Genomic DNA, 25,721 nt, shown 5'->3' with positions numbered 1-25,721 from the left:
CATACTGCTATGATTATAAAAGCATATCAAGAATTAATTTCTGCTCAGATTTCCCTTACTACTTCAGCAAACGTAGCATTTGCTCCTTTTTTGTTTCTGGCCTTAGTCCTAACAGAAGTTCCACATTCTCAGGTTACGTCACTTTTTCTCATTCTCCCTCAGAAAACTCATTCTGATTTCTGTCACCTTCCTCCTGCACAGACTCTCTATTCTGCTGTGCCAGCAAATAACTATCAACATGGTGCAATGTCCCATTTACAGGTACACTTCTATGCATTGCTGAACACTGCTCCAGTGAAGGGGTTTTTTGCCTCTTCCTTATCCCACCATGCCCCCAAATAATTTGATTTGGTGTTGTTTCTTGATTGCTTTAAGGTGTATTGTAGTTTTGTTCATGTTCAGAAAAAAATCACTGCAACCAGACCCATTACTTGCACGCAACAGTACACGAAGGAATGGGGGACTTAGGTGGTACCTGACAAAGTAACAACTTCAGGTTGGACCGATCCTGAAATCTCTAACATTGCCAAAACTTTCACTGATGTAAGCAAGAGTTTTTGCAAGGAATAGCTGAGGACTTCCAGTCAAAGTAGAAAATTCCTCTAAATGAAAGGCATCTTACGTCTGGGAAGTTTTTGAGACAGAGATCACTCAGGCCTTAAAAGTGCTTGTTTATGACACCTATATATTGATACCCTGACTGGGATAATCAGAAAATATGTATTACTATTTTAATTATAAATGGTAAATTCTATTTACTCTAACCCTATTCACCCTAATTCTTTTTCTTGTAATATTTCACTCACAACTCCTATCTGTAGCTTAAATTTTCAAGTAACCCAAACTTCTAAAAACTAAAACAATTTTTCAAAATTTCTGAAATAGCTCATTCATGTTATGGTGCTATATTCTAAAGCAGCTGGGTCAAACTCAGTTCCTTATGAAGAATCCTTGAAACATTAAAATTGCATGAATAACCAAAAGCCTCAGTTGCATAACTGAGGCCAAGGAGGAACCAATAAATCTCTGCTAGATAGCCCTATTCATCAGTAACTTCTGTTTGACTAAAGCATATCAGCTAGAAAAGCAACCTGTCATAGTTTGAAGATTTAGAGAGATGAAGAACCTCTTGCTTCGCTTAATAATTTGTCAGAATAATGAATCATTTCTACTGTGAAAAATGCTGTGCATTACTCCTCATTCAAATCTACCCAACTCTCCAGCTATAATCTTAAGTTTGTGTTGTGATTTTCATTGCTGCTCTAAAAAGCCAATATAAAATCAGTGGATTTTCTCCTGCTCCAAGAGACTTATATTTCTTAATCAAGGAGGTTCTCTGTTTTGATAGGGTCGAAAGATTAAAAATTCATGGTTCTCAGAGAGAAATAGTTTCACCGGATCTCAGACCATTCTGGGGGACTTTTTTCTGCAACACTCCCAAGGTCCTACATCCCTTCAACAATATTGACCCAAAAACTATAGCATGAGTTCTTGCCACAGAGTGTGCACAGAGGTAAGGCTATTCCTGAGTCCTCATCACTGCCCTCCTGCAAAATGACTCATCTTATGATAGTGTCACACTATGAATTCTTGTGAACTTGCAGTTCAAAAGATCATTGAATCCCTTCCAGACTTACTGTTTTCCAGGCTACAGCTTACCCTATTTTTGGAAATTCTGTTTGGCTATGAGGAAAAGAAAATGTTTCACCATGACAACAACAAAAAACTGCACTGAATTGCACAGAGAAGTGGTGGGATCTCCTTCACTGGGAATATTCAAGACTCCGCTTGACAGGGCCATGGATAACCTGATCTAAGTCCCTGCTTTCAGATGGTGTCCAGAGGTCCTTTCCAACTTGGGCTTTGCTTGGACTTATGATCACATGCTTGCTTGAAGGGAGTTAATTCTTTCTCCAATAAAATTTTCCAAAGATAATGCAAAAGCTTACAAAATTATTTGGCCTCATAGGTTTGTAACATCACTGCTAGTTCTCTTAATACCAACTCAGTATCTTTGTTTAGGCTCTTATGCTTGAGAAGTTTGATCCACGTAGCACCGCAGTTTACTGAACATTTATCTTAGATACATCATGTATTTACACCACTCTCATAATCATTAATTGGCTCTACTCCTGACCACCAGAAAGCGATGCTGCAGGCCGCTGTGTGCTCCTACACCACCAGCAGCAGACTCGGCCACACAGGGACCGAGTGCGGGGCATACGCTTCTCTGTGCCAAACATGCAGGTACGTTTCCTAAGACACTGCCTGAGTCTGACGGATCGCTACTTCTGGCTTTACCTCTCAGCCCAAAGAATTTGTTTACACATCTGACCAATATCTTTCCTTGACTGTTTTATTTGTAATTTTCTTTGTAAAATCACCATTCTAACACTTGTCTCTCTTCACATCTTTAAAGAATTACTTGTCAACCTTTTTTGTATATTTTAATGATAAAGTCTTTAGGAAAGAAAAGATAATCTCATATCAAAATACACTCTCTCAGGTTGCAATACACTCTGATTTTGTAACAAGATAATGCATGCCTGACAGGACAATATATCAAACTCCTATGGCAAAAGATTGCAATACAATTGTGTGGCAGTCTAAGCAGTATATTTCTTCACCAAATTCTAGATCCCAGTAAAAAGCTAAATTTCTATAAAATCTGCCTTTTAACCTATTCCCAACAACTGTTTCAAGGGGTGACCACATTTAACATTCTTCTATATGGAAAAAATTAACTCCTAGCTATATTAACCTACTCCCACATTAACTCATTTCACTACAATTTTATAAAAAATATAAACCGAGGTTGAACAACCAAACTCAAAGTTTTGTTAAACTCAAGCTGGCAAACCAGGACGAGAGCATTTCATTACCAAATCTTTGAAGCAATCCACAGATTCCTTAAAAAGTTAAGTGTCACCTACTTCTCCCTCTGTTAGTCAAAAGGCACTCTAATAATTCTCCTTAAAACCTCCTTTGGGAGACATTCAGATGATGCCCTTCCCCGGCCTGTGTCTGCACGCAAATCACATTCTTGATTTCAGTTTTCCAGGAGGAGGAGTAGAAACTATGCTTGTATCACTGACCAGCTATTTCCCAGGACTAAAACTATGCCAAATGACCTGTTCCAATGGTCCAGCCATGCTGGTGGCTAATACACTTCTGGCTCCTCTACAAGGGGTTGCGGCTGGGAGGAATCTGTAACTTTTTGATACTTCAACCTTTAGGTAATTTCCTGGATGCTACAATAATCTTCTCTCTCCAGCTACCAAGACAGTGATCCCTAAGCACTTGTTACTACTAGACTTTCTGTAAAGGTCACTGTACTTTACAAATGGTTTGTAGCAGTGTGTAATGCAGGAGGGAAGACAAATACCCTGCAAAAGAAAGAAAAAGCAAAACGACTGCTTTCATTTTATCTAATACCATAGCTGAACAAAACTCCGTGAAGTTTCTTGGCCTGTGAAACAGTATCTGCAAATCTTTAAACAATGAGCTTGTTCTTAATGCTTGGATTAATTCAAATTGTATAAAACTGCTTAGATAAAGACTGCACTGCTTTCATACGCAGTAGCCCAGCAATGTGTCAGAGAAACAAATACCGGTTTTGTCCTGTTGACTCTCAGACTGCTAATTATGAAAAAGTGGGGAAAAGCCCTCTTACATGGCCTGTGATCTTATCCCTTATCCTTTCTGACCAGCACAATCTGGCAGGAAAGAAATAGCTCTACTGATAAGAAGGAATATCTCCCTCTTTTTTAAGTGAAGGCATAGTAGCTGCTCTCCTTCAAGTCAAACAGAGTTCATGATACGGTATTTAAGAAATTTTCCAATATGATGAATTATTAACTTGTTTCAATTGTGTGTTCTTGGATTAGACTGAAGAAAGGTACAACTCCCACGATGTCTCCATATCTCAGTGTCACTTTTCTTTTGATCAGTGCCCTTTGGTCTCTCAGAACCAAATTGCAATCATATTATCAGTGAAAAAATACTGCTGAAAACCAGTACTTGTGTTATTAAAAATTTAATCAGATGCTCTTGAAATCATCTACAATGAACAACAGCTAACCCAAACATCCACGTGTGATGGCGATGTCAGTCTGATGTTTTGTATATCAAGACCTTCCACTAGGAAGAGCTTGGTTATTACACACCATCTGCCTTTTCACATACTTAATGGAGCTTTTAGGAAAGGCAATGCTGACAACCAACTTCACTTCCGTGGGGGACATATGAGCAACACATCTAAGCAGGGGCTTAGAAGAGAAACAACTGGTTGATCCTCCTCTTGATGAGAACAAAGGAGAGATAAGACAGATCACGTGGGCTGTGGGGCTGTGCAGATTCATTCTTTGCAATGCTTCTTGGTGCCTGAAATTTCAGACTATCAAATAGTAGAGCTATGGTAATGACTGCTTATGTGACTCCATTATTAACAAGAAAACTGGAAATTCTCCCTTTATTTGTGAACCAAGGCAGTCTGGTCATGTAAAAGACAAGTCATGTGTTTTTGCTGAGCACAATACCACCATATGCTGGTGCCCATCAGTCCGTGCTGGTCATTAATTTTCAGAAAGACTTTAATGGTTCTGCTCTTAAGTGCAATGCGCAACACACCTAGAACTGACTCAAGGCTGCTGCTGCCGTACGTGCAATCAGAAAAGGCTCCTAAACTATCAGCCTCTGATTTAAAAGGCAAAATGTTTTCCTCAGCTTATCAAGGCTTTTCTTCACAACATAACTCTTATTCAACATTCCCTCACTCTTACATTTCAGATGAAATGACTTAAATCTGCCTATTGCAACAGGCCGCCACCAGACTCAGTTACTTTGCTAAATTTGGGTGAACAAATGCAGGTGATTTTGTAGGTTGACAGAGAGATCAATACAAAAACAGTTTGGCTCTTTTAGCTAAATGAGCAGTCAAATAATATGCAAGCTTATTTTTCCAAACACAGGTCCTTACCACACATTAAGTAAAACTAGCTCACTGACCTCATCTCCACTGAAACCATCTGAAGCCAGAATGAACATTTTGAAATGACGACTGTATTTCAAAAGACCTCTGAAGGATCACAGAACCCAGACATCCAAGAAAGCCAAAAACAAAGGAACAGTGGCTAGACAAACCTCACTTGAAAGGCTTGATAACTTTCATCTGATTGCTTTTTTCAGAGGAAGTTAGAAAAGCTATTCTGCTCTCAAAATCGAATACTAAAAAAAAAGGAGAAAGAGAACAACAAAAGTACAGACATTTTGGCAGTATCCAGGGAAGTCTGACAAGCAGTAGCAGAAAGAACAGATCAAAAGAACACATAAGTTCTTTTATTGTAAAAAATACCTAGAATTCCACGTTTATCTTACCACAATAAGCTACTGAATGGTTATCTAAGCTGCTCTTGTTTTGCCAGGCGACTCAATACATCTGTAGGTTTTACTCCACGTTAGTTTTACTCCAATGTGCTTAAAATGGTACACAGCAAGTAAATTTTATCTAAAAGGTTATATGTCTCCTTAGGAAAAAAGAGTCCCCACAGAGAGTAATCATCTTTAACAGAAAATCTTTTTGATATCAATTCAGAATTATTTGCCCCAGTTTCTACAACTAAAATCACATAGCTGTGATATATCACAAAAAGCCCAATCCCTTCTCTTTCTAGTAATATATTGCTAATAAGTATTGTGAGAAAGCCACAGAAGTACATTAAAAAATCCCAACCCAACATGAGAAGCATCTCTTAAGTACCTGTTCGAGTGCCTGTGAACTTTTTTTTTTCCCCTCAGTTCTCCTTTTATAAGTATTAAATGTTGCCCTAAATTCCAAGTTGGCTTTGCCTATACAACACGATCACAAAGAAATCTCTCTAACATATTGTAAGTAGAACTATTCTTGACAAAAAAACATCTCTGAGACAGGTTTAAGTCATGTAGAAACAAGACTGAACTTGTGAGTTCTGAGCTTCTTTAGAACAAAACAAAACTTGCTGTCATAGTACAAGGAAAAACAGTATCTCAAACCCAAAATATTACAGCAGAAGCAACAGAAGACATGGGAAAAAGCAGCTCGCTCATCTTCACTGTCCAAGTATCTTTGGAGTAGCATTCTACTGTTTTCTAACCTCTTCAATTCAGAAGAGGCCCACATAGTAGCAGTTACTCCAGAGTTCCAGAAGACTTCCAATAGATAGATTAATCCTTCCATATAAACACTCTCTATAATTAGGTAAGAAAACATCTTGGTTTTTGGACAGCATATGACAAATTTTGAAACCGTGAGGTGAAATCAAACTGCATTTTAAGATGGTTCAAGGGAAGTCTTTCTTCTGCAGACTGTCAGTCTCCCTTTCAAAAAACATCTGATAACTACTTTAGTAACCTGAAGTTTTTTGCACCTTTCTAAATCAAATTAGAAATATGTATAAACACCAGGATAATAACAATGAACACCTGAGGACATTCCTTCTTACAGAGAGCAGTCTTCTGAAAAAAAAATTATCTATCCAAAAGTTTCCATTAACTCTCCACAAGCCCCAGAGAGGAAAGCCCCGGCTCTTCATCAGACCTGTACCTGGCTGGCAGAAGAGGCACGAGATGAGCAGCAAAGAGCTGAAAGGTTCCTTTTTCTTCTCGGTTGTGCCACAGGAGCATGAGTGGCTACCTCCTCCTCAAAATCCATCCCCTCGGTAGCAGACTGCTGCCAGCATGGAGCAACACAACCAAAGGCAACACAAGTCCCTCTTTCTCCTGGGGCAGATTTTCTATAGGTGTGCATATGCAGCAAAGCCTCATCTGATGTGAAATTTTGTTACACATCCGGGTGTATGAATGACTCATATATAAAAATACTGGTTTCTCATGGTTGCATGCTTGTATACGGGTGGGGACAGAATAAATACACATTTGCACATGGGCTAGAACTACCCTTTTGTGACAGGATTAATACCCAAGACCAGGAGGTCATGATTTAACAATGAAAACAAGAGGGCAAAACATGCACAATAAAAAGTTATGCAAGAAGTGCAATCAGAGTAATACAAGTAGTTAATGCTATGGTGAAATCTCTTGCGGAATTAAGCTACAGCAACAACCAAGTATCACATACGACCTCTGCAATCATCCTGCATTATAGAAAGCTATTCATTGTCCTCAGGAGGAAACCTGATTCCTGCTTGCAGTAGCGTCCCAGGCTCCGTACGGGATTAACGCAGTTGTCGAGTGCTGGAAGGCTGTGCCCAGAGCCCCATCACCACAGCAGCGCCCGTCAGCTGCCGGGGCGAGGGAGCCAGGAGCGCCCAGCCTGCCAGGAAGCAGCAGCAGCAGCTGCAGGTGCCTCCAGGACCTGCCACAGCGTCCGGTGCTGGAAACACTTGGTAAAAATAAACTATAAGGGAAGTACACATGAGCCAGGAATTAAATGCTTGCATCTGATACCAGAGGAAGAGCACTTGGGTCAGAAAACCTGCCAGGGGTTTACGCCAACTGTACTCCGGTCAGCAGGAACATTTTTATTGACATCGATAACAGCACCATGCAGGCCAAGAAAAACATTTTGTGATCTGTGCCTTCTTGCTCCATCCCACCCCACCCTTTTGCGATGCTCAGAAGGGAGAAGTTCTACACTGATTTCCAGAAAGCTTTTGATGCTGTTTCTATCACATTTTCATTTAAGTTCTCTAGCGACAGACATCAATTAATTGCCTGTGATAAAACAGAGAGTGTCCCCAGGCTGCGAAATGCCAAGACCCTCTCAGCCCCGCTCACCCACACAGTAGCGTGCCAGGGGCTGCAGGAGGCACCATCCTGCCTGTGGCCCCTGCGCTGCGCTGAGCATTAGCCAAAAAGATGGCAGCTTGGAACAGCAGCTGAGAAACAATTTGAAACAATAGTGATCCTCAGCAAAGAGGGGAAAAAAAACCAAACACCAACAAAAACAACTGCCAGCAGTCAACACCAAATCATAGTACCTGAGATAACATGGGAATTCCAGTCTAAGAACAGAGGAATACTGAGGTTCTCCCATATCCCTGGGTTGTAGATGTTGGAAATTTTATAAATGTCCTAGCTTTTCAGGTACACATTTTTAATTGAAGTGTTTGTATTACATGTTCATTACATATTCTTATTTTTTTACATTATTCAAAATATTTTTTCTTCCTTTCAAACAATATTTACTGCTATTTAAATCAACCAACCAATGTCATTCAATTATTTATTTATTCAGTCAATGGGAGATAAGTGACATTTCTTCTTACGTGTTCTAATCAAAGTCAAATATTTGTTCTTTCTCTGAGTAATTAATTACAACAGTCTAATGTGTGGTATATGGTGTTACTAAAAACAGGGCTACCAGCAAATAAATGCAACTGAAATTACACTTTCAAAGCACAATGGAAGAAAACCCAAAGCTCATACACAGACATTGATAGCAAGTCTGTTTCCAGACTTTAGACACCCACATAGCCACAAAAAAAGTGCAAACTGGAAAAGCCTCTGCTTATTCATCTGGCAGTGTATCTGGAAGTGAATATATCTCATAAAATTTAAAATCAGACTCAACTTCTTTCAAATACAAAAGATGTTTTAACTCTTAGGTTTGTCACTGTTTATTTCTTCCTCTTGCTGCCTTCCTCCTTCCTTGGAAGACAGACATCTCCCTCCTGACTGAAGAAATACTTAACTTTGATTGAAATGGAATTACAATTAATTTTTCTATTTTGAATTAAATCAATGCAAGAGCACGGAGACAGTCTATTAAATGTATTTGTAAGAAACGCAAACCCCTTAAAGGCTGAAATATTCTTAAAACTTAGTTGAGCTCTGGAATTTACAGTAATGAGGCATTAACACAGTCAAGCATTTAGCAATCCAAAACAGAACTGGACATTCATGCAATCATCAAGAAGATCCAGTCTTACAACTAACAAGAACATAATTTTGGAAGATAAATCTCAAGTTGTGCGTCAAAATAATCTAAAGATCAGAACATACGTGATGCACATGGCCAATTATCCACCTCCTGAGAGGTTGTTAGACCCTCCTTAAGAAGCCATGGCAGAAACCATCATGAAAAATATATCATAGGTCTTCCTGTATTTGAGACATAACCTAAGAGAAAAAGCTTCTCTATTAGTTTCTTTAACAACTAATTTGGATCTTAGGTTAATATTTTTTATGTGAAGTGCACCTATGGCAGTATATTAATCAGCCAGTGAAAACCTTTACTAAAACAGAGGATAACACTCAGTCTTTACTAAGGCAGCAATCTCCTAGTGCAGGGGAGCCAGACTCGTTTTCACTGGGGTCCACATCAGCCTCGCGGTTGCCTTCAAATGTATAAATGTAGGAGTAGTTACATTTATATAGTCCTAAAACGACATTCGGCCCTTTGAAGGCAACCGCGAGGCTGATGTGGCCTCTGGTGAAAGAGAGTTTGACACTCCTGTCCTAATGAATGAATGGAATCACTACAATCCACAACACGAGAGATGACACAGAAGGTACTAATTAATGACCAAAAAAACCCACAAACCTGAAAAAGAACCCTGCAAAACATAACCTCACCCAACCAAAAGTTGCTGCATTGGTTTGATGTGTCAAGATGCAAAACTTAGTAACACCACATTCTGAATTTACTGAACTGGTGCAAGTACCACACCCGGGTGAACACTAAAACACACATCGCAGTGGCTGCCGTCAGAGTCACAGGTAGTGGCTGCAATTTTAACAATAGCACTGTTTATCCTGGTATACTCAACTCATTTGAAGGAATCACAGAAACTGGAATATATGTTCCTAAGAGACTTGCTTGTCTTATCTACACTTGTTCTCTTATTTGAGCCCACAAAAGAGACTGAAATCCCAGGGATGATGATTAAGCCACGCCAGTTAATCAGGTGACTTTGGTGCAATCTGCCTTTGTTAGAAAATCAACTGAAAAATTATGTAATGAAGCAACAGTGGTCCAGAGGTGCATTTAATTTGCTAACGACTGACAGAAATACGTGCTCCTCTCCCAGGTGACAATGTGCAAATAGCACAAAAACGTTCCCAGTGGGAAGATAACAGGACTGTGCAGCTGAAAAGAACAACCAAGGGACATTCACAACCATGTGCAGGGAAATGATCTTGAGACACAGCAAATATTCATAAATATTGCACCTTATCACAGGCCACAGAAAGGAACCCTTGATCTATGACCAGGGAAAGCTGCTCTGTAGCCTCAGCTTTACCACCAGCATGATCTGTTGCCCTCACCTAAGACCTTTGTCCACCTGTGATGTTCCTCATCTGCCAAACCAGCAATCCTCATACCTTCTGTAACACACCTCCAGAACTACAGAGAGAGAACGTCTGCTCAAAACCAGCACAGCCAAAGATGTCTGTAGACCAGGGCTTCATTTTCACTTCTTGTACTCTTGTAAGTGAATAAAGGGCTTGAAATTAACTTTGGAGTTGCTGAAAAGCCCCATCTAGAATGGTGCTCTGAGGATGCCTCCCATGCTTTTCACAGCTGAGCTCAGCACGAAGCACAGCAACCTGAGGTTTAAAAGTAGAGTTGGAAGAGGAAGCAGTAGCAAAGCACTCCTCATGCACCAATCTACTTCTGCAGGATCTGTAAAGAAGGACAAGATTCGGCTTCCTGGTTGCCTTGGTCTGAAGGATGTTCTACAGCCACGTCTCCCTCCACCTCTGGGCAGAGGACCTCGATAACCGGGCTACAGCAACACAGGGCTCTCCCCCCATCACTGACTCCTGAAACTTTGCCACCAAGAAGAAAGCAGCACAAGGTCCTCATGGCCTGGGAGAGCTCAATTCTGCAGTCCTGTGAGTAGGCTCATTCAGCAGCTGGCCCAAGGGGCTCACCACAAGACCAAACCTTGCAACATGTCATTGCCCAGTGGCTCAACTTCAAAAGAGAAAATGTAGGGTTTGCCTACCCCAGACTCCTCCAAGCGCCTCCAGAGAAAGGAGGGCACCAGGCCCAGGTTCAGAGGAGGCAGGAGGTGCCTCTGCCCCAGGGGTGGCCAATGCCAGGCCACCGTGCAGGACATTGGCTTCCCTCTCTGTCACCATTGAAGGAGTTAGTCCTGCACTGAACGCATCCACCAAACAAGCCATGTTGACTGCTTCTGTGCAGTTTTTGGTAGTCCAGGAAACACCAGGAGTAAACAGAGTATGTGCAAAAAGAAATCTATAAACGCCTCAGGATATTTTTGGCCAGAAAAGCTTAAGTTTCTGAAACCTAAGGAATCTCAGGTGTCTACAATAACTGGGAGAGGTTTCCATGGGCAACTCTCTTGAATGCAGCTGCCTGAACTCTGCTTTAACAGAGACCTAAGTCCCAGATTCTTTACTGGATCTAATCATAAGTACCAAAACAAGATTACTGTAGGCATTTACTCAGTCAGCTGAATACAAAAGATTCTAAAAATACTTTTGTTTGTCATAAAATTAGGTTAGAAAAATACATATACAAAGCTCACATGAACAAAGGTAAGCATATAACAACTACCTGGGACTTTGGAGTTACAAACAATACACACTATTTAAAATACAGAGGCGTTGCCACAGAAGAAAAGTTACTAAGCCTGTTGGGGCAAAGCAACTGTGCTGGTGTGTGGTTTGCATGGGGGGAGGGAAGGAAAAAGGGAAGGAATTGCTTTATTAGCCTTTATGCAGCTTTCTTTTGTTTGGTTTTTCAAAAGAACAGCTTTTATTAATTAATTTTAAGTGATAGATATAAATTAATAAACTTATGTTTAGTAAAGTATTATCACTCTAGTTAAACTCCACTTACTCCCAGAGATACCTTAGGGCTAGTAGTTTAATATGTACCTTCATAGGTTGCCTTACTTTATTAAACTAAAGAGCAAAATTGAAAGACTTTCCACTGAGACATTTTGCTAGAAATATTCTTCCTTCTTAACATTTTCTCTTTTAGTGAATACTAAGTAAATCCATTTTACTTGGCTAATGAACTAGTTCTTTGTTCATTTATCTATCTAGCTATTTATAAATATCTCGCAATCACAGCATTATCTGGGGGCTAAAGAGCATGTTTCAACTCAAAACAAATGAACATGTCATCTCATGTCCTTCCATAAACAAAAGCTAAGGGCTTGGATTCCAGCAGAGATTTACGCTTGTAATTGTGTTTCATGTGTTCAGTGCTTTTAACACAGCAAAAGTAAGAGCAGTTGCCCTTAACATATAGCAGCAGCACTGGAAAGCAATAAATTGTTGTACCAGACGGTACATGAGACAGGGGACACGTGTGGATGCTGCGGAGGGTCCCCCTGCCCTGAACATGCAACCTGCTCTGCTGGGCTTACAAAGACCATCCAGGGAGGAGGGGGAATCGCCGCCTCATTCGAGGAGGGAGGTGGGACCCATCGGTGGAGGGGAGGCAGGACCTTGCAAAAATCTCCTGAAACAGCTTCTGGAACTTTTTTTTCCCCTACTCAAATACCTACAGTCCATGCTGACACAACAGCAAGTTCTACCTGTACGACACTGACCTCCCAGATAAAAATAGGCATTTTTTGATGACACATTATATACAGCAGTATGTGAACCAAGTAGTAATGCAACAAAATAGATTTTTCTCAACCAGAAAAATCTGCAGCAACATATATCCAGGTTAAAATCACATTCTTCACAGACACTGTGTACATTTTAAAATCAAATGTAATTTTTTAACTTGGGTATTTAACTGGTACGAAGCATAAAACTATTCACACAATATTAACACTAAATCAATTTCTCCCTGCCCAAATCCAAGACACCAACCAACAACACTGTAATTAATGCAAAATATGCTAGTTCAGTTGACACATTGTCATTTGTACATGTTCTAGTACTAAATAAGGAACACTCAGACTTTGGGAGAAAAGTTAAATTGAAATAACTCTATAATATTCCCATTACTGGCTTCGTTTCAAGGTATAACTAGGAATGTAAAAGCAAAAGTGCTGGGACCAAACAAAAAATAAAATTGATAGCGACTTCTTCACTTTGTACTCCTTTCAAATCCATTCACTTTAACAATCAATACATGTTCCAAAAAAAAGTTTCCTTAGCCCTGCCTGATCAAGAAATGCAGAACATCAGAAATCCTTTATACAGTTTTTTCACCTGGAATTAGATAATGTGCTTACCATATTCTGCAGCCTCCTCATTCCTTAAATCCTACCAAAGATTTACACTGAACTGAGGTTTCTCTCAACTTCACACTTCTCAGGTGTCTCTAGGCAGAACCTACGATTTTTCTCCTTCCACATTTTTAGGCTCAGACATTAACTACTCTAAGTCCCCACCCTTCCCCACCTAAATCTAACCCCGCTCAAACTAAGGGATTTGAACCAACTAAACTTTGTGCCCTAAACCTGCTTCCCGTTACCACATCACAGCAGTGCCAGCGGGGGGGCTACCCCTTACGGATCAATTTTACTTGATCTGGCGTGATTGATGCCAGCACAAAAGTGGTCGCAGCTAAGAACCCAGGGATTTTACTCTCCCTCCAGAGGGACTGAAAATATCCCCTTTTGTTTGTACCTAAAACCCAAAAGTCCCAACAGTATTTCTGCTGCTGGACTTTCACCTCCAAACATGTTTACCCTTTACTAACGCATTTTTACCCAAGAAAAAAATCTATTAAGAAATGCCCCAGTGTTACGCTATGATATCAAAGCATATATCAAAGCCTGTTTAACCAGCTGATACTACGATCCATTAAAAAAAGCCTGGATATTTTGCAGATATCAAATGCTGGGATAAATGCTGTTGTGATTTTAGGGTTCTATTTTAAGAGTTAAAGGAGAGACATCTGGCAATAATCTACAAATAAATGCACTGTCTCAATTCTTAGTTTCTCCTCGAAAACACTACCTAGGACATTTTTGCAGCATGATTCATATAATCAGCATAATACATTACAAAGCCTTTCAAATAATTCAGAATTCTCAGTTCATTCAATAAAAAACTCATTTTCGAAAGAGAAAAGGGCCATGCCAGAAAACTTGCTTTATTGACTCAGCCCTGCTGCCAGGAAGAACGACATGGTGAAGCGAACTCCATGATTTCAAAAGCATTGTTTTTCAGCAGGGGCAGAGAGAGAGAAAGAGACTTATTTACCGAAATGTGAGATTCCACAGGTGAGGCCACAGACGGTCTGAAATCCTCTTCCTTTAGCTCCAAAAGTTTCAATTTATGATGAAGCCTGTAATAATCCTTTCAAGCTGCCAGGTAAAACGCACGCCATTATCTCAGCCGTATTTTCTTTCGCCCTTTCACAGTGTAACTTTGTTATTTGCATAAAGCTTAGTTCTGGCCTATGGGACTTTTCGAACATCTACATGTTAGATTAGCTGTCTTGACATGCTCTATCAAGCATGACATCATGGATCTCCATGGTGACCTTAACCACACCTGCCCAGATGCCAGAGTTACCTGTCATGTTCAGACCTAACTGAACATAACAAAAAAACCTCAACCACCATTTTCTGGGCACTGAGCCTATTACAGGCACCAGAAGGTTTGGTGGTAGTGGTTTTTTTTTCTGTTTGTTTGTTTTAAATTGATGAAAATCTAATTTTGCTTGCCAATAAATTCATCCTTCACAGAGCATTGTCTGAAACGCTAGAGCTGCTCCTGACTCTTCCACATCTCCTAGTTTATTTTTGAGTCAAACAACAACAAAAGAAAGCCACAGCAAACATCTCCCAGCTCATTTTCTAAAGGCAGGCTCAAAAGCTTGTGCTCTGAAAAACTTCTACACACTCATTTCTGCTCTCTGCCCCTCAGAAAGTTTTTGTTTTTTTTTTTAGCGAGGTGACTTGTAAAACAGGTTCAAGGCAGGGAGTACCCCCCTCCCATAGCCAGGTTAGCATTTTTAACCTCTTAATTGCAAACTCTTTTTCACCCTTGCAGCCACTGGCCCAGTTTTTTACTTGTTCCTGTTCTTTCCTTCGCTGCTGACCGGAGTCAACCCCAACTAGACAGTGACTGCGTCCTGCCGTCAGCTCAGCAGCTGATGATTCACACCATCTCAAGCTTCAGAAGACCAAGATTGTTTTCCTCCTTCCTTTCTCTTGTTTCTCTCTCACTTTCCTGGGGATTACGTTAGCACCCTCCTTTCATTAACTCAGACGAGACAGCCTTGGCAGAGGCAAGGTGTCCAAAGGTCCTGCAGGATCTTGCTTTACCTATAAAAAAGGGATCTTGCTTTACCTTTAAAAAAAGGTTTTGTTCCTCGACTTTCCAGGCTTCCAGGTGGAGGGAGCTCTGGTGCCCAGCTAGGGGTTGTCTGCAAGGGGGGAAACCTGTAGCATGAGGGCAAGCTGCTGAGCTGCGGGTCACGGAGCTGCGGCCGCAGGGTGCTGCGTTCCCCTGCAGACATTTTGGGTTGCACAAGGCACAGCACACCTGCACCCCCCAGCTGCTGCAAACTCACACCCCAGACTATGACACAGAGTGGCTCAGCTGCAGGTTATTTGCCTTGCGGCTGTATCCCAAGGCCCTTGTGCAAACAAAGACGGCCCCTGTCTCTGTGAGCCTTCCTTTCCAGAACAAGGTATCACTAACAGGGCGACAAACCTGTGGGATGCAAGAAGGATGATCTGTGTGCACAGCTGGGAGGTTTCAGGTCACCACGTTAGTTAACCATCAGTAACCCCTGCTGGCATTTTAACTGGTGACAGATCACCAAGAGCAGAACCAGGTCCTCAGGAGGCACATCAGGGAGGGATTCATCTGAATAAATGAAGCCCGGATGAAACCATTAATACGTAGTGGAAGATACCAAAAACATTCAGAGCTGATCTTGCTGGTGGAGGTGATACAGTACAATCTGACAACATCAAACATGTTTTTCCCAATGTTTATTTTCAGCAAGCTGGGGGTCAGTTTGCTGTACTCAGATAGCGATGGTTAAAACAGACAAGAGAAGAAAGTCCACAAAAAAAAAAAAAAAGCAACAACTACCAATCCTGGTTTTCTGGCTCATTTTTGTTGGTTATGGACCTCACAGGGTTTAGAGCACCCTGGAAGAAAAATTATATTATATCCAAGGGACTATCTCCTGACTGTAAATATTGGGATGTTTTATGTTGCAGAAACACCATTTGACATACAGATTAAAAAGTGGTGTTGCATTGGCTACTATCCTTAATAGATCCCCCACAGTGGGGAAAATCCCATCATGGATAATGTTGCCACTTTCCAGATGCTGGAGAAGTAAGAAGGGAGGAAAGGAACCTGGAAAATAAATAGTGGCATTTTAGTTCATGTCTTCCCATACATCTTATAGATTTTGTATGCGATATACATATATGTGTTACATGCACACATCTACTACATGTGTATGTAGTTTGTCCTCTATGCCACTGCTACACACACACATGTACAAGGTGGGGGGGAAGGACGTATGTATGCTACACACATACACACCCTCTGAAGCAAAATTATATTATAGCCTTATTCATGAAGCAGCTAAATAAGTGGGCGTTATACATACACATATACACACACAGACATATAGCTATGTGTGTGTATATATACAGATACCTATGTGTATCTATACACAGAGATATATATATATCTATATATACATACATACAAACACACACACAAAATGCACAGATACGTGTGTGTATACTCGTAGACACAACTGGTAAGGAAAAACTCCTCTGAACTGTAATGCAATGACCATAATAATCTGTTACTGCATCTGATGACCCAGACTGATGATACATTTCAACTAAGCAAATTTCTTACAATCAACTGGTATAACTTATTTCTACACGTTTTTAATGTGGCTTCTCTTCAATTTATCTATTTTTTTTAAGTTAGGCTGAATGGATGGAGTCTTCAGTATTCCTCATTCCCAATAAAGATGCTCTAAGAGCAATTTTAAAGTTATTTTATTTTAAAATTCACACTCATTACATACAATGCATATGTCTAATAATAAAAAAATATAAGACATTCGCATGAATTTTACCCTCAATAAATTAGCAAGGATGACACATTTTAAACAAATAGCAGGAACAGTTACTGCATTCCTTCTGTAATTTATTGCCTTCAGAAAAGGCTCGAATTACAAAATGTGTAGGGTGTAATGCTGTAGGCTGTTCAAACTGGGTTTGCAGTGTCTGCAACACTGGAACTAAATATTTACATGACTCCAAAAGATCTAATCTCTGGATTTCACCCCCCTCCCACCTCCTTTATTTAATTTGTATGCTATCTTTATCTACCACCCAGCACATTCCACACAGTCACTAAAGTTCATGGAAGAGATAAGTGAGGAGAAAAAAAAAAAATCAAGACTTTCAAAGGAAAGGAGGGAAGCTGTTTAAAAATAAGGAATAGATCATCCTCATTAGAGCTGAAGTCTTGCAGCAATTTTAGCTGGATACATATGGATTCTAGCAGTTGTGTTCTGAGGCACTGATAGAGCCTGGGATGTCTAGAGACCCTGTCAAAGTGAAATTGCAGGGGGGGGTTAGTAAGTGAGAATCTTTCCAAGCCTGTAGCAATCTCCAAAGGCTTGGAAGGCTTCAAAAGAGGCTGAGAATTCACTTATAACTCCCAGAACAGGCTACAATATTTTTCCAACTTGTTGCCGTTCCTCAATTACAATTAATTTGCTGTTAGTGCTGAAATACCTATAAAACACTAAGAAAAAAATTATAAAAGGTTTCCTGTCAATCATTTGTTAAACTGAGAATAACCAGCACAAGATTTTTGAGCCTGAACTCTAAATTCTGATTGATTTAAAGAAAAGGAATTATGGAATAGAAGGCAGATTGTCTGTAAAGCTGAACAGATTGAACTCTAACATTGCACCCAAAAATGGAGCCCAGAATTGCACGTCCTTGCACAGCATTGCTTGAATTCAGAAGGTCAGCGTGACTACGGTCTGCACCTGCTCTGAGAAATACATCAGCAGTTCACATCTCCTCTGACCCTACATCTACTTTTTGTTGCTGAAAAGCAATCAGAGTCAAGCAAGAAGCAAACCACCTTAAGGTACGCTGCTGACAGACCAACGCGGATGTCAAAACAGCTTGGAGGAGGCAGATACCTGTGGATAAATCCACTCTGTTTGTATTAAAAGACTCAAAAATAGAAAAGAAAGCAAATGAAAGGGTAACAGAGCCAGCTAAAGCACACAGACACACTTTACAGATATTTTCTTTTCTCCCCGGCAGTTGTGCTAATACCGAAAGTGTAACAAAAGTTAACAGCTGTTCCATATTTTCCCTTCAGCTGTGAAAAGTAAATGGAGACCCATATACTAAGATCAAGAGTCTCACCTTCATCTTTTTCTTCATGTATATTCTAAAAAAAAATGAAAAGCTTTTCAAAAATGCCAGTTTCAACAAACAATTCCAAGGTAATATTGAATAGTTTCATTTTATTATTGTTTCTTTTCATTTCAGGGGAGTAACTGAATCTTAGGCTACGAAAAAAAAATCTATTTAATGTTCTGTTACATTCTCACCTTTCGTAATGAGGTAACACTTAATTTTGTAGGAGTTATAAGGACTGTTTAACAAAAAGCAAGATATGAATTTGACTTTCATACCTGATCTCTCAGTCTCTCCTGGTGTCCCATTATTGCTGTAGCATGGTGGGGATATTTCTGTTTCAGATGCTCAAGAAAAGCCTCTCTCTTCCTGTCCATTTCTGAGGTTTGCATTCCCAGTATTTCTTTGGAACTGCGAGGACCACCTACTGTATGTCTTCGAGGGATGTGGCGAGCAGACTTTGAATTAGAAGTGTGACTGTTCGGGGTCGAAAGGAGCTCTTTAGATCGGAGACATTCTGCATCATCTAGTGATGTAACATGCAAACTGGTTTTTGCCTGGTCTGGAAAAAAAATTAAAATATCAGAAGGACTTGTTCCCAACAATCATATTAATAAGAAAAAGAAAATAATTGATATAAAAGCTAGCTTCATTTGAAAGTCTGGTAGTGTTCCGCATCATTAGGCGTACGTACATTATAAGAAGCGGCCTGGAAATAATCACTTATATAAGCGATGCACAGTACTTTTATACACACAACTGCAGTACTGCCTCTCTGTAAAGTGAGCATCATTGAAATAGATGTTCCTTTTATATCATCTTTACCACTACATGACTTGAAAAGATGATCTGACAGGGCCCTTTTTCTCTGACCTTTACAATCTACAGGATACTTTCCAACAGAAGGAACAGGTTTCTTCAATAGGCTCCAGTACACTTAATGGCCCTGTAACTAGTATCCTTAAGGATACCAACTGATAAAACGCCTTTGACAAAGCAGATTTGAAATCCTAAATCTTTTTTCAGTGTGTTTTCAACATGCTCTGAAGCACCTATGAAACATTAAGAGAGTTTTGGAGGCTCTTTTTCCTGATTTCTGACTGTAGTCGGGTTTTAAATTTCATGGATCTCCCTTGGATTTTATATGTCTCAGGACAGAGGACTGGAAAATACTACAGCACTTTTTCAATAAACCATTTCTTAAGAAACAGAATAAAGTAAGTTTTGTTTAACATAAAAAATCAGAACAACAACAACAAAAACAACTCAGTTAACTTTTACAACTTTAAAATCTACTTTAAGACCAAAGACCATGACAATGTTTGTAAAGAAAGATAGACACTGAGGGTATGTAAGTGCTGGCTTATCTTCAGGTAACTGTGTAACACAACCCTCTGGTGCATGAAAAAGTGTAGTCTGGAGCCTTGTTACCCAATACCTTTGAAAAATCCCTCACTCCTTTATCAGCAAAGGAGAAAAAAACCCAACAAAAACAAAAACAAAACAACACAGAACCTAAAGCATTCAAAAGGCCTCTCCAAGCCTGATCTGGCCTTCCCCATCTTTACTGAGCAGCCTCCGACATCCCTACGAGCATTAACCCTTTACAGCACATCTCCGGGAGCAGGAAGCTCCTTCCTCTACATGTTTTTAACACATCTCCATTTCTCTCCTTCTGACACTTTTTGCCACAGAGCCCTTTATCCTCCCAGCGACTGTCTCCCTCACAGCACTGCTGTTTGGAAACAGGCACTTACTTGAGTCTTTTCATGGTTCAGTCAGTGAGTTTGACACCCTGCCTGCCACCTGGCTCAGGATTTTATACTGCGGGTTTTTCAGCTTTCTGGTATGCTTTGTCAGTTGCCTGCCACATCCCACATAACATCAAGCCCTGGTAATAAAGTAAATCCTCTATCAGTAGAGCTGCTGCCAACGTGATGTCCCACCAGTTCACCTGGGGAACCAATTCCCTCGGGTTTGGCAACAGGATGGGGCCCTGGAAGGTCCTCAAAGACTTTGCATGTTTCTGTAAGCTCCCTATAATGCTCAAGGACTCCAAAATATCAACAGCCTTTCGTTTGCATTCATGGAAACCTATCCCAAAAGCAGATCTGGACACAAGAGTTCAGATTGAAGGTGGCACCATGCTTTGATGAGCACAGATCCAGACACTACTTTGGAAACGGGTTTGGTTCATGAGGAAGTTTTACTCTCACACAGATTCAAAATGCCATCTCTGACCTCCGCAGCACCATCTAAGACCTTCTTAACCTTTAATCCTGGTTAAACCTTCAGAGCAGCAGCCTCACGTGTGTATACACACACACACACACACACAACATTTCCAGGCACAACTTAATTAAAGAGCTTCCATCCTCACTAATTACTGAAAATTGAGAGTAACGACTGCCAGGTACACACAGGTTGTTTGAGAAAAGTGGCAAAAAATAAGAGTTTTGCTTGCAAGAAGTGGCTACTCCAGATATGCTCAGTCAAAATGGTTTCTGAAAGCTGCACAGTCATTTCAATGGACTGTACGCAAGAGGGAAAAGAGGTGGGATGGGGCTGTCTGGAATTTACCATCTTTAATTTGTTGCACAGAGAACCCGGAGGTTATATCCCTGAGGCTCTTGGAACAAAGGCAGCAGACACAAATATGGGATTTCCTTGGAGCTCAAGGGAGTCAGTGTGAGCATGAGTGACTGAATGCAGCAATTTGGTATAAACCCTTAAAGTATGGTCACAGTGGCAACTTCAATCACTGAACTGGTGGCAGGCACTTCCTCAAGAAGGCAAGTAAGCCTACATGGACAAACACAACCAAAAGCTCATGAATGTGTATTTCAGGTCATAAATCTTTCTCATGCAAAGCCTTTCCCTACTCTGCACTTCAGTTATTTCAGCAGTTTAAGAAAAAGCTAATTATTTTGAACATAAAGAGACATATCAAGTGAAGTGTTTTACCACTATTTGTTATTGGGTGAAACCTTGAGAAGGAATCAAAAATAACATATTTTTCTTACACTGTATTAGAAAGATCAACAAATTCTCTTATTGTTCTTTCATATATTTGGAAAATACTGTATAAATACTGGTGAAAAGAAAGGAATGTAAACTATGCAAACTAATTGCTAGTCTTCCCAGCAAGCTGACCTGGGCATTCAGCACAATCCCGCAGCATGTGCCTTTCTTTGCAAAGCAAACTCTCTGTCATGTCTGAATATGGGTCTTTCCCCTAGTAACGGCTTAAAAAAATCTTCCCTGCTCACTTCCTAGGTAGGGACAAGTGATTTTGATGGTGAGGCTGAAAGCTGGGATGGCGAAACCACCTCTGGGTACCATGGGGCACGTAAGCTCCACAGCTGCTGTGTGGGCCACAGCGCTACAGGGAGGAGAAACTGGGAGAGGTTTTCTGGATCCTGGAGTTGCTCAATAACTGTGGGCAAACTGTCCATATCTTCCAAGTGAAGATAATAGGCCTAGCAAATCAATCCCCGCAGATAACTGTGAAATGTGTGAAGGATCATGTGATGGTTCCCAGAAGAGAGCTAAGAGTAGCGAAAGGATAAATTATGCAAGTACCCTCCTTGGAAAAGGAGTAAAGAGAAGCCATGGGAAAACACAGAGGTGCAAGATAAGCTTGTCTCCCTCTCTCCCTCCCTCCTATTCAGAAGCTAAAAGCTGAAGGTCCTTCTCTTCAGTAAAGTAGCAAGTGTAGAGGGCAACAAAAAGCAAGAGTTGCTGATTGACAGGGGAGGGCTTTGTTTATCCAAAGGCTTGAGTAACTCTTACACTTGAGTTGCTTCCCTGATCAGAAAACAAATTTCAAGACTTCTGAATATCACCCATTACTACAGTGGATATAAATAGAAGAGAGGCCCAGGTCTGCACTGTAGAAGCAGTATGCCTAGGACTACCAGGAAGATTATAATGAAGGATTAAATACTGTGAACTAGAAATTCAAAATAATAAAAAAAAAAAAAGTCCGGCAACATGTCCTGGTATGCAATTCTTCTAAGTCACGCCCTCCAATGAAGTCTACAAAGGTCAGGAAAGTCACTTTGCTTCATTACCTTAAACATTGTGAAGATTTTAATAATCCTGTTTTGCAGCCCAGGTGACATAAGAGAAGACCATTTTCAGAATAATTTCACAAAAGAACAAGTCTAGACATGACCCATACTGACACTCTGAAAGTGAGCCTTGAAGCAAACCCCATTCAATACTTGGAATAAAATGTTAAACATCAAGAGTCAAACCCTCCTCTGCTGTATTTATGCCAGCAGCAAATTTGACATTATTTGGAATCTTTCTAATTTACTCCACTGTCTTTACAATTAGCTCTCTTTTCAAGGAACTTTCAAATGTAAATTTTGGCTATGGGCCAAAACTACTACATTTGGTTATGAGCTTTCAGCATTCAGAAGTTTTGAGAATCATGGATTGGTCTGGTCAGATTCCTCTTCTTCTAGCTCCACATGTATTTCAGGCAGCTTCATATAACCCATACAGAAGAAATATGTTACTGAAGGCTTTTTTTTCCCTATTCAGACACAACCTTTAAGTGAAGACTTCAGTCCCACTAAACATAAACATATACAGACACAGATACACGTGACTTGCACTGCTCAGTATTTTAACTTACAAAATTATTCAAAAGAGCGTCAAACAATTAATGAGCTCCTAAGAAAAAACAAACAAATGAACCAACCAAACAAAAATCTCCTAAGTTTTCTATGCACTATTTTCTGGTATTACATACTCATAAACTCATGTGATTTTTCTTTTTTTAAACCACATATACTCTACCATGCAGTATTTGTTTCACAGAAACACAGCAACACAACTTTTTTTGTAGTGGCGATGAGAAATACAATACACATGAACTAGGAATGTTCACAGGTGCTCCACAAACACTGTATTATAGATTAGATTAGGTATTTGTCATGCTACCTGAATGTCACTCTCCATGTGGAACAGCCCACATAAAATTCCTCAGAAAATAGTTTTCATTCGCTTTTCTACAAAAGATACAGTGCAACAGTAATTGCACAAATGCACCACAGCTGACCCGCGGTGAAAACCACGCTTATAATTTCTTGGCTTTGCTCCCAAACCAACCCAACTGGTTTCACACAAAGCAAACGAACCCTGTGACAATTTGCCCTGAATCTCCCTCTTTTAAAATCCACGCCGAGGAAAAGATGAGCTCGAACCTACTTGTATGAAAGAAGAGCTGTTTCGCTGCCATAGGTGAAGCACGCGGAGCATTTAAAGGGAAGGTGACATTATTTGTCCCCCCTCGCGGTCGCAGCGCCCTCCGCCCCAGCCAGCGTCCCGCGAACGGTGACAGCCACGCAGCGTGCTCCCTGCTCCGGAGGCGAGACAGAAACTTCTCTGAAGAGAAAGTTAAACTCACAAAGTCTGAGTATCAGGAAAATCTGCAGAGCCATTAGCACAAGAAAGACATGCTTGCCTTTTTTTTTTTTTTTCCTCTCTCCATGCATTCTGCCTCCAGTTATATTAATAAAAAGCAGCAGCAGCGAGGGGCATGTTTAAATGTAACTCCATCTTTGCCTGATTCTCTTACTTACCCTTCATCTGTCTGCTGTCTGCCGAGCAAGCCAGGCACAGCTCAAGTTTCTGGCTTTCCTTTTCCTCCATTGTCCCTGCCTACCGCACACGCTCCCCTCTCCAACTTGGAAGCCGCAGCGCCCGGACTGTCAGCGCCGGTCTCGGGGCGGAGGAAGGAAACTCCCCGCCGCCCAGTGCCGAGCCCCCACAGCGCCCCGCAGGCCGCGCTCCGGGCCGGGGGCTCCGGGCCGCTGCGCGGGGCCGGGCGCGTCCCCGGGCCCTGGGCCTCAACAGGTGATGGGCTCGTCTGGAGCCGTGCCCCTAGCCGGCTGGCTTCCCGCGGCAGCCGGGGAGCCTTGTGAAAAGGAACATTTCAAACGTGATTACAGGCCTGAGCCTCCGCTGGAATCCGAATCCGCAGCCTTTTAAATCTCTGTCATGGGACAAAAGCCTTTCCACAGAATATTTTCTTAAGCTCGTAACCACCAAGCCCACAAACATTCCTGATAAATGCTCCTCTGTCTTTTTGAGCGTCTAGTTTAAAAGTAATTCATTATTTAAGCGCTTTGAGGTTTTGTTTTCTGTTGAATTCTTTCAAGCTGCTCAGAGAATGAATTAAGGAAAAAATCAAGATAGAGGAATTCAACTTTAGTGAAGCCAATAAAAATGAATGGTAGTAATATGTAAGCAGGGACTTTGGTTAAGAGGGATTTTGAAGCCTCGGTAGCAAAGCATATAGAAACATATAACTAATTCTCTTTTGGCAGATCAGAGAGGCAGGAAGCCTGCATGAGAATCAATAGATCCACCTGGCTGCGAGGCAAAAAATAATGTGGCTGAGAAGGATGAGATCAAATCCCACAGATTCCAGCAGATGCCACATGTGTTGATTTAGTGGAGAATATCAGACTGAATTAGTCTATCAAAATCGTAACACAGAGCCAGAGATAGTGGAACAAACCGAGTGTTGAGTTACAGCGTCAAGATCAGAAAGTTTATCCATGGACAACTTCTGAATTAGATTAAGAATGAAGTGTAACTCATATACTAATAAAAATATGCAATTTCTCATTTAAATGAACGTCATCCTGCAACACCAGATAAGTGAGGATCTTGGATGTCTTTTTAAACAGACCTAGCATAATCTGGACTTCCAAACTTCCTTCAACTCTGACTTCAATGTAACATCAGCTAAATTGCTTGCAATGACCTCTCAACCACCCAGTCCAGACAGGCTAAGAAAATTCCCTTACGTTTCCTTCTACATCTCTATCTGGCAGAAATGTCATCCTGTCTAGCTACATTATTGCATCCAGAAATGTTTTGTATATATATAAATTCAATACAGAAGCTCAAGAACAATCACTCTCTCATGCCTCAATCCTCTCCCTTCCAGACAGAAAAAACATGTGAGTAAATTACAATTAACTACTGACAAATGAACAAAACTGTTGCTCATTAGATCAGATATACATATTCTCTAAGAAATACTTATTTTCCCTTTTAACAATTAATTCTATATGGTTGTGGAACTTGGCAAAGGTCCCAGAAATCTGCCATGGAAAACACAGAAAAGATGAAAATACAATCTAAACATTAGCACTGCTATTTAAGGTCTGCAGTACAGTGCTCCCAACAGAATACTCCTATAGTTGCCCTGCAATATAAAGAAAATAGTGTGATACACATTGTATTTAGGGTAGTGTTTTTACTGGCCTTGGGTTCCTCCTGTTCATTCCAATTGTGGACTATTTTAGGAGGAAAAGTGATGGCCAACCATCGCACTTCTCTGATACTGCCTTTTGTGATATGGAGGAATGTTCC

General features: G+C 40.6%; 1 protein-coding gene across 10 annotated transcripts in view; it reads right to left on the bottom strand.

Moving 5' to 3' along the window:
• KIAA1217 overlaps positions 1-24,181 on the bottom strand; it is a 180,969-nt gene extending 156,788 nt beyond the window's left edge. For 3 of the 10 annotated variants that reach the window (XM_082045927.1, XM_082045932.1, XM_082045930.1), the window contains exons 1-2: positions 23,918-24,175; positions 18,602-18,885 (exon numbers count right to left, since the gene is read on the bottom strand). In XM_082045927.1, the coding sequence (XP_081902053.1) occupies positions 18,602-18,885; positions 23,918-23,987 (354 nt within the window). In that variant the 5' untranslated portion in view covers positions 23,988-24,175. Of the gene's footprint in view, positions 1-18,601; positions 18,886-23,543; positions 23,859-23,917 lie in introns of those variants that run through there. The other 7 variants (XM_082045925.1, XM_082045926.1, XM_082045933.1 and 4 more) reach the window with 7 other exon arrangements.
• Positions 24,182-25,721: the final 1,540 nt, after the last annotated feature.

This window comes from Streptopelia decaocto (assembly GCF_964273445.1).
Source record: "Streptopelia decaocto genome assembly, chromosome: 2".
Taxonomy (NCBI): Eukaryota; Metazoa; Chordata; class Aves; order Columbiformes; family Columbidae; genus Streptopelia; species Streptopelia decaocto.
The sequence above is the reverse complement of the archived record's forward strand: the minus strand, read 5'-3'. Positions and strand labels throughout refer to the sequence as shown.